The sequence below is a fragment of the Thamnophis sirtalis genome, unplaced genomic scaffold, assembly GCF_051295495.1.
Source record: "Thamnophis sirtalis isolate CommonGarterSnake01/CBP01778 unplaced genomic scaffold, rThaSir2_p1.2 scaffold_6, whole genome shotgun sequence".
NCBI classification, from domain to species: Eukaryota; Metazoa; Chordata; class Lepidosauria; order Squamata; family Natricidae; genus Thamnophis; species Thamnophis sirtalis.
In genome coordinates this window covers 41,677,198-41,697,467 of record NW_028261386.1, presented here as the reverse complement: position 1 = coordinate 41,697,467, position 20,270 = coordinate 41,677,198, and the positions used below count along the sequence as shown (strand labels likewise).

Below are 20,270 nucleotides of genomic sequence, written 5' to 3'. Positions count from 1 at the left end.
CCTCCGTATCCCATCGGCCAGCCAGTGTCGGCTGGCAACTACAAGGAGGAGGGCCTTCTCAGCAGTAGCCCCGACCCTTTGGAACGAGCTCCCCGTGGAGATTCGTACCCTCTCCACCGTCCAAGCCTTCCGCATAGCCTTGAAGAACTGGCTCGCCCGTCAGGCCTGGGGATAGGATAGTTACCCCTCCCGAATGACGAATGTATGTTGCTTGCTATTTTATTACATGTTTCTGTCTTAATGTCTGTATTCCCCCTTCCTAGTTTTGTGTGAGCCGCCCTGAGTCCCCTCAGGGAAAAGGGCGGCCTACAAATACTAATAAAATTCTAAATTCTAAATTCTAATTCTAAAAGTGATTACCACAACTTTAAACAATACAGAAGCAGCTTAACCAAGAAGTAAGCATAAACTATAAGACTTGACTGTACAAATTTCAGGGTGTGTTTTATTGTTATGTTGTATTTAATGACAGTGAAAAATAAATAACTTTTGCTTATTTGGTTTGCCTAATTACTTACCCAAGGGAAGCTTCTGATCAGTCAGGAAAAATGGTGTAATGCTCACAAGAATCTCTGCAGCAGCCAATCTCCGATCTGTTTGTTGTTCATCTTCACAGCAACAACTAACTAATTCAAGCCATTGTTTTGTCTCTGACTCCAAGTCCTACAAAACAAGTGCCATTAAAACTATTGCAATAGCCATCAATATTTTGCAAAATCAGAACTTTGTGCACTGGATAATTTCTAACACCCAAATTAATGGTCTTGTAAATTAACTGCTAAGAGCCAGCTGATATATTGATTAAAGATCCTGGACTAGAAAGTATAAAACTATGAGTTCTTGGTTTATTTTAACAACTAGCAAAATGATTTAAGGCCGGTCACTATCTCTCAATCCTAAGAAAAAGGCAGTGGCAAACCATTTCTGAAATCCTTGCCAAGAAAACCACAGGCAGGCTCTAGAAACCACTACTGACTCAAAAACAAGAAAAAAAATTAAATGCTAAGAGTTTACAACATTTATATTATATACACAAGGAAAAATGGAAGATTATTTCAATATATGATTACTGTATACACAGAGAAGATTCAACACTACCTACTAAGGAGAAATGAATAGGTAAAGTTGACAGATGGTGGTGAAATGGATGAATTTCTTTGATTAGAGAAAATACATTATCTACATCATCTGATGACTGGAAACCTCGTAGACTTTTGTGCAAAATTGAAAAAGAACAATTCGTGATTTATGGTTTTGATGATTAGATAAGATATATTATACACAAAAAGTGTAATCTGATGTGATTTCAGAGAGTGTTTAAAATATATTTCTTCTTATAACTGTTCTGAAGAATATTAATAAAAATATTAAAGGGTACTTCTTATATCTTTTTTCTTCCTTTTCTATTTTTCTTCAACTTTTTTGTTCTCTTGCAATTTTTGCTTTTTTCATTCCTTCCTTTATATTAATTTGTGTTAGTTTCTAACTTCTTGTTTAAAAGTACCAATAAATATAAATATACTAGGACCTGGTGGGTTTGGGAAAGGGGTGCTTGTACTTTGAAGACTGACTAAACATGGAGCTTTCCTTGAAGAGTGTGCAGAAGCTCTAACTGGTTCAAAATGGAGCTGTGCGGGGGCAGTTAGTTATGCATGTTCTGTAGTCTGTGCATATTGCGCTTTTGCACTGTGAGCTGCACTGGCTGCTAGTTTGCTTCCAGGTTCAATTTAAGATGCTAATAATAACCTATAAAACACTATAAGGAGCAGGTTACTTGGGGGATTGCCTCTCCTCTAATCATCCCATCAGGTCTGGCAGGAGGAGCATGTTGCAGGTCCTGCCAGTCAGGAAATTTCATCTGGCAGGAACCAGAAAGAAAGCCTTTTGTGCCCTGGCAACCATCTCATGGAAAATCATCTCTCCCCCATCTATACACACACACCCACACACCCAAAATCACCACCACAGGGATAGGATTAACTCTGACCGACCTGACTTTTTGCAAGGCCCTGAAGACATGATTTTCCCAACAGGTACAGGGGAATGTGGTGGAACTGGTGCAGTAATTGAACTGATTCTTTTGATGAATGGGGTTAGCTCAGCTGTCAGTTGTATGTATTTATGATTTTTGATATACCTTTATATATTTTTATTTTAAAAGTTATTTATTTAATTCAAAACATTTATATAACCTCCTTTTGTATAACTCATAAAAATATTGTGTTTTATATAAATAACCAATAATGAATATTCAGCCTTTCCAATTGCATAGATTAAAAAAGGAGCATATGCAAAAAATCCAAAACCACTTTAGTGTCCATAAAAAATTAAATCATATCAGCAATTAAAAATTAAATTGTAAAAGATAAAAGCTAAGACAAATTATTTTCTAAAGTTCTGTGAACTTTATATTAGAATAATCCAGAAACCTTCCTCAGGTTGTTAGGATTAAATTCCTAATGTCAGGTTGTTTATACATGAATCAATTAATGTAAATGCCTCAAAAATATAAATATAATGTTTAAAGATTCAACAGAAAGTAATTTTGTACTTATGACTGTTTGTTAATCATAGTATAACTGAACAAACATTTGGTAAATAATTTTCCTTACCTCTTGCCCATTTTGTATAAGATGTACGAGTAACTCTGAGGCAAATTTAAGGGATATGCTTTGAACTTCAATGCTGTAAAAATAAATGTTAACACAGATACACCAAATTAAATCTTTAATAAAAATATTGTCATAATCAACAGACAATCTGGCTAAAAATACAATAGTTCGTGCTAATTTGCTTTAAAAGCCTTATCTATTAAATATCTCCAAATATTTAAACTGACCCCCCCAAAAGGCCATAAAATCAGGTGCGGTTACAAGATGTCTTTCTTAAAAATTGGGATGTTTAAAACTGTGATGCAGGGCACAATCATCATTTTAAATTGAAGAACCTGTATAAGATTACATTAAGATTTTGAAATAATGTTTTCTCTTTCTATATCAAAGTTCATTTTCATTAGGCAGTCTGCAACCAGTAAATATAGATTAACCAAATACAAAAAGACAAGACAGCATACCTGCCAGACGTATTTGCAATATTCATAATCCAATGCAAGAACTCTCTTGGATTCATCTTTATAGCATCTTCCATCTTTGCAAGCACATTTCTGAGGTCCATTTTATACAGAGCCTCTAATATCTGTTCCAGAAAAAAAATTAGCTACAGGAAATACTGTTCTGAGTTTAATTGGAATATATAACTGGAATTTAATTTGAGAGAGAGAAAAAGAGAATGGCTTATTATGCTCATTAAAAACCCTTCCCCTTTACGATCCTGTAGCCCCTATTCAGACATATACCAGCACAAAATTTAATTTAATTTTAAATTCTTATTTTATTATATGTAACTTATTTGCACTAAAGAAAAAGAAAAAAAACAGGGGGTCACCTTGCAAAAACATTCAGGATGCTTTTCCTTAACAGCTATCTTAATAAGTGTGTCCTCCAAGCCAGACAGTAGATTCAACAGACCGTTTCCTTTTTCTTCCATCACATGTCTTGCATTCACTTGATGCAACCATAGCAGGATTGTTTCTAAGACTAATAAACGTACTTCACAAAAGTCTGAATGTAGCAGGTATTCAACTGTTAAACCTGGTTTCATTGTATTATTTTTAATAAGTAAATTCCTGTTTGCAAATCTAGGTTCTGCCATCACTGAACACATAGAGGTGAAGAGTCTGGTGATGCTCTGGAGAAACTGAGCAAGTCCTGGGACTGTAGGGGAATGCTTGATACCCGTTGCTAGTTCAGACTCCAAGATAATAGTGCTAATTTCTCCCCAAAATGTGTTCATATCTGTTTCTGAAATGAAATGAGATAGGGTGGTAGAATGAGAACGTATACAGAGAAGTTCAGGTATGGTTACCATACTAGCACTTAAAAGCATGCCCAACCTATTTAAACACGTATAAATCATGGTCAAAGGGAAGTAACACATCAAATAAATTTAGCGAATGAAATAATTGTGAGCCTTAGTTGGTGTATTCATTGTTCCCATCAGAATGCCTTCAGCATTGTAAAGAAAGGAAATAATTAGCATATCTGCTTACAGAACTGCTATATCATTGGCTGTATACAAATAGCAATTGATAATCTTTAGTCTGGTGTCCTGAATGAGCAGGCATCTGAAAACTCCTACATCTTGCAATATCTGGTCAGCTGCCGAGAAATTTATGAAAGCCAGGATGTTGTAATGCTCAAGGTACTAGACTAAGTGTGAGAAGACCCAGATCCTAGTCCATCTTTAGTTTAAGAATCTTATTGGATGACTTTAGACAAATCATCTTAGCCAATTCTGTTTGTGCATCAATATCAAGAAAACTGCAAGAATCTGGAGACTAAACACATCCACTCCATAATTGAGGTAGAAGGAGATCATTGGAATGCTTTGCGATAGGCGTATGCCAATTCACCTCAGATCAAAAGTATATAATGTGTCTATGTACTGTATGGAACCAAGTGCTGGCCAACCATCAAAACTGATGAGTGCTCTTTACATGCCATGGGGATGTGCATGCTCCATTGGTCATTAGGTATTTAGCTTCTATCTATCAGGCAATCTAGCAGCTGATGAGTGTTGCATCAATATTAAGAGAAAATGTGGGAAACATGCCTACAATAGTAGGACCACATTTTACAAGCAGCATCTCCCACTATTGCCTGCACTGCCTACCACTTTAACAATCCAATCAAGTGGTCAGACTCCACAACTGGCCACAACAAAGAATCTCATGAGTTGTAGTCCAAACATATCTGAAGGGGACAATGCTGCCTAAGGCTAACTTAATGTATTTAGACAAAAATTATAGTATCATACATACTGTGCTTACCTGAAAATACAACCAATTGAACTGAGCAGGACTTAAGAGTTGGATACAACACCATACAACACATTGCTATTTTATAGTTTTATTAAACAAACCACATATATACTGCAAAAGTTAAGATTGTAGGGGGAGGGGGAAAATAAATAGGAAAAGAAAATGAGCCTATATATTGTGAAACATAATTATTTAAAGCATGACATTTAAATTCACATAAACAGCATATTCTTTTTTCAAAAGAAAATCCATTATGGTTGCATAAGAATGCTAGTGATCTTTGTTATCAAAAATTAAGAACTATTATTCTTAATTTAGTATTCTAAAATACTTGGAAAAGGCTGTGATACTAAACAAAGATATTTGTGCCTCGTTATTTTTAGTTGTGGTAAATAAAACATTTTCTGTGGGGAAAAATACTTTGATCTGAGACCATGTTTTTTTATCTATTATCTTTTCTCCTTCAATGAAACACAGATAAATTTTGAAATTAAAAACAATCAAGCTATTTAGTATAAGTATCACTCTAGACAGATGAACTATTTTTCATATCCACTGCAACAGCTATCTGATCATTGCACTTCTGATGGGATTACAATATTTCTAGCAAACAAATCATAACTTGGAAACCAGCAAAAGTATCCAGTAATATATGCTTACTAATATAGGCTGTGTGTTCTCAACCTCTCATAACTTGAGCTCCACCAATTATTTTCTAAGAACCTGGGTCATACCTTGGAAAATGGTTCTTTCCCAAAATAGGAGAAAAGAGAGAAGATTAATGCTTCTGTCTTTCTCTGACACTCAGTCACACACACACATACACACACCAATAAAGGAGAATATTTCTGACACACACACACTCGCAAATAAAGAAGCATATTTGTAACTCTGGGTTGAAATGAGGGGGCCTTGGTGCTCTCTAAGCTTGGTTTTCTTGCAGACATATAATTACCCAAACTAGGAAACCAGTAAACAGTATCTGCTTACCTGTCTGAATAAATCTGCCCAAATAATACCAGAGAATAGTAGCTAATATAAAATAGTATTTTATGTTGGTTTCTAAGCCCAAATTTCTTAGAGGTTGCTAGATTATACTATGAAACCCTCTGAACAATGTAATAAGAAACCAAGGAAAATGGCCATTGGCTTACCTGAAGGGTCGTTCTCTGGGCGCTACGGGAGAGTCCAAGCATGGGTTAACACAGCCTATCTGCCCTAGGACTGAGTAGATTTTTCTTTGGTCATGCCTCTTTTGCCTCCTTGAGGTCAGTTTAAAAACGAAGTCTTGTCCGCTGTAGGATGCCCTTCAGGTATCCTAATCATAATGCCGAACCTTGGACCTTTCAAGAAACCCTGGGCGGGTTTGGATGGAACTTAAGCCAACGGTCATGGAACATTCTCCTTAAATAGTACCTCCTTAGGATCCTGGGAAGTAGAGGGAACCACCTTATCTTTAGGTTTGGCTCCAAGCTCCATGGAAGCCCTGCCTTGTGTAAAATGGCCTTAAACAAGGATGGTTTGAAGAGATCTGTGAAGGCAGGTTTATCGGGAGGCATATCCTCATCCTCCGACAATTCAAACTCATCTGCAGCCTTCTCCTCCCACAGAAACCTCTGTTGTGACAGAAGTACCCAGAGAATCGGGGTTGCAGCTCCTACTCTCAGCATGGTGGTGGCCGGTCTTAAGGCCCCTGCTATCCTTGGCCTCCTTTTGGCACATAGCTTCAACCACGCCCTGGGAAATAGCCTGGGATATAATTTCCCTCATCTCTGCTGAGAAAGCAGGGCCTTTGTCTTCTGCGGGTCCAGGTCTGGAGGAAGTCAAGCCTGGTTCCCTTCTATCTGGGATTGAGGAGTCCTCCACATGAAAGGAACCACAAAAAGGCTCCAACTTCTCCCTTAAGGAGGAGCTGGGGGAATCTGGGTAGCCCAGGGAGGCTGCAGGGACCCAAACTAAGAATCCCTACCACTTAGGGATGGTGACTGATGCCCGTGATTAGAGGGAGAATCCCCTCTCTCAGGTCTGGGTGGAGGAGAGGCCGAAGCAGCCTCACAAACTTGAGGGAGAAATGGGGCCTGGGACCTACTGGATCTCTCCCTTGGGGCCTCCTGCCTCTCGTCACCCTGGTTCTTGGAACCCTTGCTCCCAGAGAAACTGTGGGGTGATTTCCCCCAGTGCCCTTCCTCCCCTTCCTCCCTTGGTATGGGGGATCTGGCCTGCTGTGCTTCGCAGAGGGCCCCGCCAGCTCCAAACTTTTCTGACGATGGAGATTGGTTGATTGTCGGCATGGAGGGTGAAGTTGCAGCAGGAAGTGCACCAGACTCTGGCCAGCCGGCTCTGAAGCATCTGCAGATCTGCTTAATAGCTGCAGGCTAGTTAGATTACCAGGACACTCCAATGCTGCCTTCCTGAGACAGGAATTCTTCTGGTGGGGGAGGGAGGCCCTGCCGGCACCCCGGATAGGATCAAGCAATCCCCAGCGGCGATCTGCGCTGAGGTGGTGAAGCGCATGGTGTAGATATCCTCAATGGCTCTAGCGACTAACTTTCAATCTGGATGCTGAAAATGGCCACCATGGCTTCGCGCACTCTATAAAGAGTTCTCCGATGCCTGCCGGCGTCTGAATTAGCGACCGTTAGAAAGCACGTAAAAATGTCACTTCCAAAATGGCCACCGCGCTAGCTGAGCTTTCAGAAATGCCGCCAGAGGACTCTCTGAAGCCCCTAACTCTGACAGGCGGCCGGAGACACGCAGAAATACCGCTGCTGTCCCCGCACTCGCCGGCAGCTGCCAGACAAGTGGTCTCTGCGACCCCAACTGCTGCGTGCAGTCAGCAGCAGGTCAGAACCTGACAATCACCTCAGCAGTCTAAAAAGGGGGGGGGGGAATTCTTTGTAACACCAAAAACTCTACACTAGAAAAATTAAAGGAAAAATTAAAAGAAAAATCCGAATTCTAAAATCTACTATAATTTGTCTGGAGAGTCCAGTCTATCTGTCAAAGTACTGAAGAGCTCCCCAAAACTAGTCCTATTGGGCGGACTGAGTTTTTAAACTTACCTCAAGGAGGCAAAAGAGGCGTGACCCAAAAAAAAATCTACTCAGTCCTAGGGCAGATAGTCTGTGTTAACCCATGCTTGGACTCTCCAAGGAGCGCACAGGAGAAAATAAAGATTTGTTTAAAGATTTAAGAAGCCCTTTCCAATTACAAATTACTAAAAAAACACCTGAATTTTAAGACATGATATAACAATTGGTTCAGTTACACCTAAACCTCCAACTATGCATACATTAAGAATCAAATGCTGACACTTACTGGAAATGATCACAGCCCTAAACATGCAAGTTGCCAAAATGAATAGCATATAGTTCTAAATAGGCCAATTATGTCCAAAGTGCTTGCAGTATAAAAACACCTTGTAGTAGTAGCAGCAAAATGTATCACCATCACTCAAGCACTATTAAAATGGGCAGAAAACTTTGAACCTGATAGAACCGCTGACTATTCTTAGAGACAAAATACAATAAATCAAAAGAAGCTGAGCAGCGCCACAGTATTTGCTGTATTTTTACACAGCAATAAAGATAGTTATAAATAGATGAAATATATACTACTATCATCCTTTCTTTTAGTGGCCAAGAGTATGTGGGATCTTTAATAAAATATTCTCCGTATCTTTTCCCACATCTTTTCTTTGGTGCCAAAAGGCTAGAGGGATTTAAGCATGACATCAGACAACACGAAACTCCCATTAAAGAAGGAGCTGCAAGACATTCTGTTTCCTTTAAAAAGGATCCAAGCCAAAGAAATTCCAGACATTGAAAGATGGCAAAGAAGATTAGAGTTTAGGTACTACCTCTTCGTCTAATGGGACAAATAGTATAATTTTCATACTTCAGAACTGCTGAGATGAGAAATGTATGGGGACATCTGTCTACCACAACTTCTCCTATCTCATCTTCCTCCTTCCCTATTTTTCTAAGCTATGTAAAAGCCAAACTATATGGTATGTATTAAGGTTTATAAGTACCGTAACTTTTACTGTATTTTTCCCTCAGAGGTTAAAAGGATACCAGCTCCAAACTAATTTGGGACAACCACTTATCCATAGTTTCCTAAAAACTATTTCTCCATTGTTGTTCTTATTAGCACTATTTGGGAAAATATGGCTACTCGTTTCTCTTCTAGTGGGTTTAAACTTCTTTGGAAAAGGGGCATTTTGATCTCAGAAAAAAAGGGGCTTGGTTTAACAACTTCGTGCCATACTATTATTTCAGCTTAAGTTACATTCACTTTGCAATTCCTTTTAAACTTTGAAAGAAAAGAAACCCAAATTTCTGAATTTGGTTCCTGTTCAAGTATTAAAACAGTATTATACATTTAGAAACAACACAAGTGTGCAGTTGCGTACAAAAGTTCTTTGTAAATAGGATACAGAAAATGATTGCACTAGGTGGGGCTTAGAAAATAAAGCTTTACAATAAGCTTTATATATGAGAAACATTTGAATGCATTAGCTTTGCTCCTCTATTCAAATATCTTTTTAAAAAAAACAAAACTAGATATTTAGAGTAGATCTGTATTCCATAATTTTGTTAAATTTGATCACAGATTACATAATATAAAATATTCTACAATGTCAATATTTTGATAATCTTTTTAGGCAACATTTAAATAGATTTTAGTAAAGGAAGTTACATATTTCATTCTATAATATTTATTTAAGTCACATAGTTACAATTAAAGATTTATACACCAGCTGTTTGAATTATTTTTTGTAACCCTCTTTTACAGCAAATAATACAAATATATTATTAAAATGATCTACAACTCAGGCAGATGTATCTTTTGAACTTTCAGCTGATTGTTTCTTTGTTCCATCTCATTTTCAACCGAAGGTTCTAAAATAGGGTCTCTAACCCCCAATTCCGGGACTAGCACCGGTCAGCGGCATGCCAGAAACCGGGCCACACAAAGAAGTGATGCCCCATCCATGGGATGCAGGTAATACATGAAACTACACCCCCTTTGGTTGGCAGAAAAACCTCTCTCCGTGGAACCGGTCCCTGAAACCCAAAGATGTAGGGGTGCGTTCCTGCCAGTTTTACTACCGGTTCGCAACCAGCGCGTGTGCACTATTCAATATAAATTGTTCTTTGTGCATGTGCAGAACAATTTACAGTGAACTGCACACACGCAGTCACTAAAATCCAAAATGATGGTGGCCCAGTGGCAGTGAGGGAACCAGTTCAGGGGTGTGGCAGGCCTAGGTCGCTCCCGGTTCTGCGACCCAGGCCTGCCAGTCCACTACCAGTTCAGCCAAACTGGGAACAACCCACCTCTGGTTGGGGGCCGCTGGCCTAAAACCTATTTCATGTTAAAATAAAGTATTTATTATGCTTGACAGAAAATGACATTAAAGCTATATGTTTTAATTAAAGTGTACACACACACTTTCATTAAAATGCATACCTTAAACATTACAATAAATATTATACACATATACTTGTGTATTTATATATATATGTATATACAGGTTCTCGACTTGCAAGTTCATTTAGTGACTGTTCAAAGTTACAAGTTCTGCAAAAAGTGAATTATGACCCTTTTTCACACTTAAAACTGTTGCAGCATCTCCATGATCACATGATCACAATGCAAATGCTTGGAAACTGACTCAAGTGTCCCAAGGTCATGTGTTCACCTTTCGTGTATTTCTGATAAGCAAAGTCAATGGGGAAGCCAGAGTCACTTAGCAACTACCAGTATGCTACTAACGTAACAACTGCAGTGATTCATTTAACTATGACAAGAAAAGTTGTAAAATGGGACAAAATTCACTTAACAAATGTCTCACAGCAACAGAAATTTTGGGCTCAATTGTGTTCATAAATTGAGGATTACTTGTAGGTGCGCACATGTTTATTTCTAAAAGGACTATAAACTGACTTTACATAACCACCTCTGCACACTATTTATGGACATCATGCTTGCCACTGGGATACTGATGAAGACAATGCATCTGGAAACTTTTGAAAATTGAGTATTTCAAAAGACATTATAGGGGATTTGGTTGGCTGGCTAATAAATGCAGTTAAACATACTGAATATTGCCAAATATTAGTTAATATTCATTATTTAAAAATGACCATTCTTTATTGTCTAAAAACTGAAAATCACTGGACAATCATATCTCTTATTCAAGTCTATAAGAATCTCTGGGCTATTTCAACATTTCTGTTGTTTTGGTTTATTCAATATTCCTTGATCTAGCAATTATGACTGAGGGATGAAATTTAGTAAATACAGTCTTTTCTATTACCTTCATAGTTGTGTACAGTGGAAAAAGAAGTCTATTCCCACTTAAGAGGTATTTAATGTAAAAGACAGACTTAGTATGGCAGAGGAGGAACAGCACATTGAAGCTAGCATTTTGATAGAGGTTATCCCCTAATCCCCCCCCCCCAAGCAGTGGTGGGTTCCAGCTCCCGTTGCAACCGATACACTGCAGCAGGGCCGGGGGGTTCACCACATGCATGTACAGAGCACACGCATGCGTACCCACCACCTGCAATGCTCCAGCTGCTTGGTGGAGCGTCGCACAGGTGCTGTATGTTCTGTGCACGTGTGCAAATGCCCCGGTTGGCTCAAATAGAGATAAGGAGAGTGGGCAGGCAGGTGGGCCCTCCAGAGCACCGTACCAGAATGGTACCTGTTGCTCCCAGCAGGGAATAAATTTTCAAATCCTGCTCTGGTTCTCATAACACACTCTGAAGTATTCTTTTAAACATTTCTAAAATGTATTAGGCATTACACTAACAGAAAAATATACAAATGATGCTCCTTGTGTTGCTATAATTAATGTCCAATTAGAGGTATCACATTGGCTGGGACTATTTTGATGAAACTGCAGTCTACCATTACCCAAACTGTCTCCATAGCTACCCACAGCTGCATCTTAAGGAAATAGCGCCAGCGAGTTTTCCTTCATCCCTTCAACTGGGCACACTGCCATCTGTTAATGGATACGTTATTAAGCTAGATAATCTAATAGTATAATACTGCTTCAGGTTTTGCGTAATAACAATTATCTCCAGATTTCTTGAGTAGCATTTATTTCTAAAAGGGTTATAAGCCTTTCCATAACCACCTCTGCACACTATTTATGGACAGCATACTTGCCACTGGGAATTGCAATGGAGTTATGATCACAAAATTCCAAATTGGCCTATAAATTTTTTTAGTACTGATCTAACATTGTACAATAAATTTGCTATGTTAGAACTTAAAGTAAAATATTCGGCAACAGCCAATGATAGAAAGATAGAAAAGCAAGGGAGTCATATTCTGTAAAAAGTAATACAGTACCTTCTGAGTTATCTATGAATGTTGTAACTAATTAGAAGTTGTCCAGCTACAGAACTGTTGTGCTGTATTTCATTTTGTGCTGATTAAGTTAATTCAAGTAATAGGGAATATCTGTCCCACCAAGGAAGTCTTCTCATTTTATTTCTTAAAAAGTCTTTTCCATGTTAGTTATATACTAGGAGGATCACTGATATGTTACAGTGAATATGCAAAGCATATAGGACAAAAGACAATCTTCAGAAGATTGTTTTCAATTGTTTGATTCTCTCTACACAAAAAATAAACCTAATAGAATAATAAGTTGGGTCTAGGTCCGTGATGGCGAACCTATGGCATCGCGTGCTACCATCAGCTCTGGCACGCACATATTTTCAACCTTCTGGAGGGCCAGGGGAGGCCGTTTTCACCCTTCCCAGGCTTCAGGAAAGCCTCCGGAGGCTGGGGAGGGCGAAAAACAGCCTCAACGGGCCAACCAGAAGTTTGGAAATGATCTGTTTCTGGCTTCCGGGGGGCTGTTTTCGCCCTCCCCAGGCTTCAGGAAAGCCTCCAGAGCTGGGGGACAGGTTGTGCACGGATGCGCAGGAGGAGGGGAGGATTGAATTGGTGTGGGCATGCACACGTGTGCGTGATAGCCTGTGCACACAATTATAGCACGCCATAAGAAAAAGGTTTGCCATCACTGTTCTAGGTTGAGAATGTCTTTGTTTTGAAATAGAAGAATTCATTTCGGAGACCACAAGTTATAGTATATTCTGTACAAAACTACTTAGATAATAGTCATCTATTCCCTGAATAGGTGAATAGAACATGGTCCAATGTGGAAGAGTAGAAAGAAGAAAACAGTGGGATATACCTAGTATCCCAGTTATTTATGAAGTTTTTTAATGTAATTTTTCATGAACTGTGAAATGAAGCTAAAACTGACAGCTGTGGACATAGAGTATGGGGTACTACAGGAAAAATAGTACCCTTTAAATAAGTGAAGTGAGTAATTATATGCAAAATGCGGATATTTTTCTAACACAACAACTTAAGCATATTTATCTCTTCATCCCTGCTTTATAATAATTTGAGCCTTGGAATGCTTTATCTCTATTAAACCTTAGCTTTCTTCACATTAGAAGGAGACTGCTGGTATTTTTAAGCTTGACAAGGCAAAGCATCATAAAATCTATTCCTTCATTCTCAGTTCAGTCTTAAAGATTGTCATTTCTGTTTTTGTTTTTTTACTGGCAGGAAAGTGATGCATTACCTCAACCTTACCTTTAATTTTTGCCTTCCCCACATAATTATTCAACAGAACAAGGACATCAAGATACGCTGCTCTGGTCACTAGACAAGGATTTTGCCTAGAAACAAAAGTCAATAGCAAAATTTAAATGACTTACACTTTAACATTTTATTTTTCTTCTATTTGCTTTCTTCTGTGCTGTCTGGCCACATAACTTAATGCTTAAAGAAGTATATGTGAGTTAGGAAAAGATTACTTTTAAATGCTACTATGTTTTTGGTTTTATCTTTATTACAAAATTAAGAAACATATGTCTAAACACCTAAGATAAACAAAAACCTCTGCTTAAAGCACAGTTCCCTCCAATAACCCTTATGCAACATTCCTTTGTTCTTATTTATCATTACCATGCAAGATTATCCTGTAAGTGGAGCAAAGTATCAGACATACATATATGTCAGGACTAGATCACAGTTGTATACAGAGGATCCAGTTTTGGTGTTCTTGTGGAGCTGTGTGACTAATTTGAAGGCATCAAGTATTTGGTTCAGTATGGCTTCACTGAACCAAGTCAATGGGGAAGCCAGATTACCTTAACAAATGTATTACTAACTTAATAACTGCAGTGATTCACTTAACATTCCTGGCAAGAAAAGTCGTACAATGGGGAAAACCTCATTTAACAGCTGTGTTGCTTAGCAACAGAAATTATGGGCTCAATTGTGGTTGTAAGTCAACCACAATTTCCTTACTTCATAGATTTATAATCAAAGACAACCACCACCAGCCCCCAATATAATGCAAATAAATTAAATATAATAAAAAGATATGGATAAATTGCTCTAATACAATTGAATTATCCTTTAAAGTCCAAAACTTTCTAATCACAACAGGAATGGAGCAGAATTATGAAGAAAATTGGAATTAAAAATGAATTTCTGGCCATCCAGTGCAGTCAGTAAGAAATAGGGCTATACATTAGTTATCATAAAGACAGCAATGAAGTAAAATGTGAGCAACTGACTCAACAATTGACCAAGCAAACACACAATCACTCCAAATATAGAATACATTGTTGTTAAGAACCAAGGCGGTGCAGTGGTTAGAGAACAGTACTGCAGGCTACTTCTGCTGCCTGCCTGCTGTCTGCAACTTGGCAGTTCAAATCTCACCAGGCTCAAGGCTGACTTAGCCTTCCATCCTTCTGAAGTGGGTAAAATAAGGACCCAAATTGTTGTGGGCAATATGCTGACTCTGTAAACCACTTTGATACAGGGCTGTAAAGCACTGTAAAGCAGTATATAAGTCTAAGTGCTATTGCTATTAAATCTTCCCTGTTACGATGATATTTTCATACTGATGAAAATATGAACCTTTTTGAACTATATCATTTATAAAGCCACACTGCCTCAATCTGATTGTCCTAAATTTTTATATGTATTTGAATATTACTTTGAATTTCTTGCTTTTAATGAAAAGTGACAAGACAAGTTTACAAATAGGGTTTAATTATTTATGGAAATTGATTGTAAGAATGTAAATTTTTGTAATGATTTTTGAAAAACTATCAGCTTGTTCATTTTTATTGTTTTAAGTATATAAGGAAATGTTGATTTAGTTCTTGGAAATATATAGAGTCTGACTAATGTTTATGTACTGATTTTAAATTTATGAAGCAAATTTTCTCTTGGAAGGATTTAGGCTTCAAATACCTTGGGATTAAAGACATATATATTTTGTCTACACAGCTGGTATTACTGCTAGTTTTATTCCTCAGAGAAAGTGATCTCTGTTATTGATAAAAATAGACACTTTTTAAAAAAGACCTCTTTCCAGAGAAAGATATATTTGGACTAAAAATAGGTGCCAGATTTGAAAAAGATTGAAATGTGCTGCTCTAATTTACTGTATTGAGCTAAAGTATCACAGATTTATATTCTAAGTGATGGTTTTACTCTTATTAAAATAAAAAACCAATCTCAACCCCAGTGTAATTCCACATAACTCGCAATATAGATTGACTCATTTATCAGAATTATTAATTATCTCACCAAGAGGTTACAGGTTTCCTGGTACGAGATCCAGTAGAGGCAACCACTAAGATGATTTATTTATTTTTTATTTATTCATCATACTTAAAAACCACTCATCTTTCTCATGGAAGGACTCTAGGCAGTGTACAAGTACAATATTAAAACATAAAAATTTTATATAAAATTTACATAAGAGGTAAAGATCATTATAATTCAACATTCAAAGTTAATTAAAACGTTAAGGCCTTCAGGTTATACTAATCTGTGAGTCCCTAATAATATGCCAGAACCAGGACATTTCTGAAAGGTCAGAATGGTAGGGGTCTACAACCCCTCATGGGGAGGGATGTTCCAAAAGGCAAGAGTAACAGCAGAGAAGGCTCTCTTCCTAGACCCCACTAGTTGGAATTTAACTGATGGGTTCTGTATCACATCCTTCCTGCCTGACTGGGTAGTACGGACTGATATTATGGGGTGAAGCTAGTTCCATAGGTAACCATGCCGTGTAGGGCTTTAAAGATCATAAACAGTATCTTGAATTAGACCTGGGAGCAAACAGGCACCCAATGCAGTTCACGTAGCAGAGGTATTACACACATCATTCATTGGATACCCAAGATTGCTCACATGACCACATTCTATACCAGCTGAAGCTTCCTAATATTTCTCAAGGGTAGCCCCATGTGGAGCGCACTGCAATAATCCAAACAGGAGATGACTAGGGCATGAATGAACACGTTATTAACAATTATGTGGTGTCCTAATTTTATTACTATTTGTCTTACTGTGCATTTTATATTTGCTTTTATTTTTATTGAGTGGTGACTATAAATAAAATTATTCCATTTTTGACTTACCTATTTGCCAACCATAGCTTGCCACATACATTAGTGATAATGTTGCTCAAACTGTGATGAAAATCTGAATTAGCCCTCTGTTTAGATTCCAAATAAGACTGTAGCAAATGAAGGACCTATATTAAAAAGAAAAAGAAAAAAAGTTACAGACTACTGTTGGAATATTTTTCAAGTATCTGCTCCCCTGGATTTGGGTTTTGCTGAAAAAAATAACTCTTTAGTGAGAAGAACTTAGCCACTTGGAGAATAACCTCCCAAACATCTAAAGAAACAAGCTAACACTGGTTAAATCTAAAGATATTTCATTCATCACTGTGTTATATAAAGTGCTGTATTCTATAGTACTCAATTTGTCACTAAACGAATTATTTTTCATTACCATGTCACTTACCCTGTTTCCCCCAAAATAAGACCTCCCTGGATAATAAGCCCAATCGGGCTTTTGAGCACATGCGCTAAAATAAGCCCTCCCTGAAAATATTGCAATACAGCAGTAGCTATGAGGTAACTACGCTCGCCACCTCCTGCACCTCAAAAATAACAAGACCTCCCCGAAAATAAGGCCAAGTGCTTATTTCAGGGATCAAAAGAAAATAAGACCCTGTCTCAGGCTGGGGGGTCAAATACTACGCCCCTCAGATAGGGTCCGCAACTTGGGAGTCCTCCTGGATCCACAGCTGACCTTTGAACACCATTTGTCAGCTGTGACCAGGGGAGCATTTGCCCAGGTTCGCCTGGTGCACCAGTTGCGTCCCTACCTGAACCGGGAGGCTCTCACAACAGTCACTCGTGCCCTTGTGACCTCTAGGCTGGAATACTGCAATGTGCTCTACATGGGGCTGCCCTTGAAGAGTATTCGGCAACTTCAGCTGGTCCAGAATGCAGCCGCGCGAGCGATCGTGGGTGCACCTCGTTTCACTCACGTAATACCTATCCTCCGCGAGCTGCACTGGCTGCCTGTTGATCTCCGGGTGCGCTTCAAGGTACTACTTGTCACCTACAAAGCCCTGCATGGTATTGGATCTGGGTACTTGAGAGACCGCCTACTGCCAATTACCTCCACTAGGCCAATAAGATCCCATAGATTAGGCCTCCTCCGAATTCCATCAGCCGGCCAATGTCGGCTGGCAACTACCCAGAGGAGAGCCTTCTCGGTGGCTGCTCCGACCCTCTGGAACGAACTCCCCGTGGAGATTCGTACCCTCACCACCCTCCAGACCTTCCACGTTGCCCTTAAGTCCTGGCTGTCCCGACAGGCCTGGGGCTAAAGATTTCAACCCCACTCGAATAGTATGACTGTTGTGCTCTTTTAATGATGTATTGTTTTCGTGTTTGTAACTTGTTTGTCCTCCCTCCCCCTGAATTGTGAGCCGCCCTGAGTCCCCTCAGGGAAAAGGGCGGCATACAAATAAAGTATCTAAATCTAAATCTTATTTTGGGGAAAACACGATATCTAAAAGAGTTTATAATGATAGCATTACAGCATATCCACAACAAGGTAAAGGAGGAAAAACCTATATTATACTATATCTATCATAGAGGCAGCATGCATGTATAGTTTGTGTAATTAAACAATCTTAGGGAAAAAAAGTATAACATTATTTGGTACTGTATATGCACTGTAATATTTCTAATTACTATGCTTTTTTCCAATGGAAATAATAGAGGCGTCGTATGCAGACAAAACTGATCTCTTTTATGACCATCATTTGAATCTCATGCTTGGTATGCATGTGCATAACTAAATAAAAAATACAAGTGCATTCAATTAAGCATATGGGACATCCTTTTTTTTTACCGTCCTCTCTATGTACAGTATATGATAAATCTGCACATGTGCTTAAAAAAATAGAATATCTTGGTACAAAAGAAAAAAGGAATTTGTTGTCCTCTCTATATTAAAAGTAAGCAATGTTAATAATTTTCAAATCATGTGAGCATAATGTAAGAATGGAAGTTATCTCCCATCTGCATATTTTTAAAAAAAGCATAAGCATATATTTGATTTTGGTAATTTCTGAGTTATACCACCATATACTGATTAGGGGGAGAATTGCAGAAATCACATCCAAGATAAGGGCTTAAAAGTACAGTTTTTATTATTCAACTTCTGTCTCCTCTGTGGCTGCACTATTTCAAACTTATTTATTTACTTTTATTTTTTATTTATTTAGTTTACATGGTATCCGTCACAAGTAAGTGATTCTAAAAGATTCAAAGTTCATTTCAAAGTTATGAAACGTAAGAGTTCACACAAAATTAAAAACCTCATAAACTTTCTTTATAATGCAATGTTTCCTAGACACTTTTTAAAAAATGTTTAGTTGTTGGGCGTGTAAGTAAGATTCATGTTTGCTCTGTATACTTGGGAAAAGAGCAAATATGTTTTCCTGAATTATAGTAAGCTATGTTGTCTTGCTGTTACACCATCTAGACTGCATCATCATCTTCTGAAAAAAACAAAACAGAAAAGGCCTCTTTAAAATTTGGATTTGTAGTTTCTCATGAAAGGTTGAAAATTTCAAATGGCTAAATAAAAAGAAACAGTACCACAAATGAATGGAGTTTTCAATAACAACCCCTTTTCTGGGGCTTATGGGGAAGAGATGGAAAACTGAAAACAGCTGCTAAAAGCTGTCTTTGACCCTTTAAGGAAGTAGTAGCAAGGAAAGCCAGAAAGTGAACCTTCTCTGTTGCAGCACATCCCCTCTGAATCATCCCCGGCCCCAGGTCCATCAGGGTCCCACCTTTGGCTATGTTTAGCTCTGAAAACATGGCTCTTGGGTTCAAGTGAGTGGCTGGACTGTGTGTGACTATCTTAATGGTTGTTTTTCTTAGATATTTGGGGGTGTTTTGCTTTAGTTTAATAGTATATTTCTTTTTATTGCTTGTGCCCAGCATTATAGTAGAGTTGGTTGGCCATATTTCTAAAATAAATAAATGCACACAGACACTTAAATCCAAAAAGAGCTACACTGATTTTACATTTACTAAACAAGATTTTTTTATGTCTATATGATATGATAGAAGTGTCTTTTTGCTTTTTTTAAACCCATAACAAACTATTTCAAAACATATATGAGAGATAACTAACAAAAATGTATTGGAATATATACCCAAAGCCAATTCTAAGCATATTAATGAAATAAAATGTGTACTTTTTAAAAAAGTATTGATGTTTTACTGCCCTTATCACCATGAGGAAGGCCTTAATACAGGTGGTCCTCCACTTAAAACAGTTCATTTATTGTCTGTTCAAAGTTACGCCAATGAGAAAAGTGGTTTATGACTATTTTTCACACTTACGATACTTGCAGCACTCCAATGGTCACATGATCAAAAAATTTATTTTGATCAGATTTTTGGCAACTAACTCAGATTTATGATGGCTGCAATGTTCTGGGGTCACAGTGATCACCTTTTGCTATTTTCTGACAAGCAAAGTCAATGGGTAAGTCAGATTCACCCAACAACCATGTTACTAACTTAACAAGTACAGCAATGTTGTCACAGGGAATCCACAAAGGTCTGAAGAAATTTTATGATTAAATATTGAGTTAAATTTGGGGGTCCATAGCCACAAAATGTTTTTAAAGGAGGTCTATGGTAAAGAAAAGGTTGAGAACCACTAGTCTAGATGTTTCCTCTCTCCTTTCATCTCTCTCGGCTCCTTCATGAACCACAGGGAATGATGGGATCCATCAGAAGGGAGAAGTTTAATGGGCCAAAATCTGACCCAAATCTTTGTTTGCACTCCTATTCCAAGCAGCAACTAACACTTCAGATGACATTTATGACATATAAAAACTGACCTCTCTATAAACCAGACAATAGTTACTGGTACATACTGTTCCACTACACTTGTGAAATGCTTGCATGTCATTAGTTTGTATGCTACC

General features: G+C 38.0%; 1 protein-coding gene across 1 annotated transcript in view; it reads right to left on the bottom strand.

The window, feature by feature from the left end:
* THADA (THADA armadillo repeat containing) overlaps positions 1 to 20,270 on the bottom strand; it is a 112,160-nt gene that overhangs the window by 10,558 nt on the left and 81,332 nt on the right. The window contains exons 30-35 of the mRNA XM_087717710.1: positions 16,372 to 16,487; positions 13,514 to 13,599; positions 3,445 to 3,860; positions 3,074 to 3,195; positions 2,613 to 2,685; positions 519 to 663 (exon numbers count right to left, since the gene is read on the bottom strand). Of these exons, the coding sequence (XP_087573836.1) occupies positions 519 to 663; positions 2,613 to 2,685; positions 3,074 to 3,195; positions 3,445 to 3,860; positions 13,514 to 13,599; positions 16,372 to 16,487 (958 nt within the window). The remainder of the gene's footprint in view (positions 1 to 518; positions 664 to 2,612; positions 2,686 to 3,073; positions 3,196 to 3,444; positions 3,861 to 13,513; positions 13,600 to 16,371; positions 16,488 to 20,270) is intronic.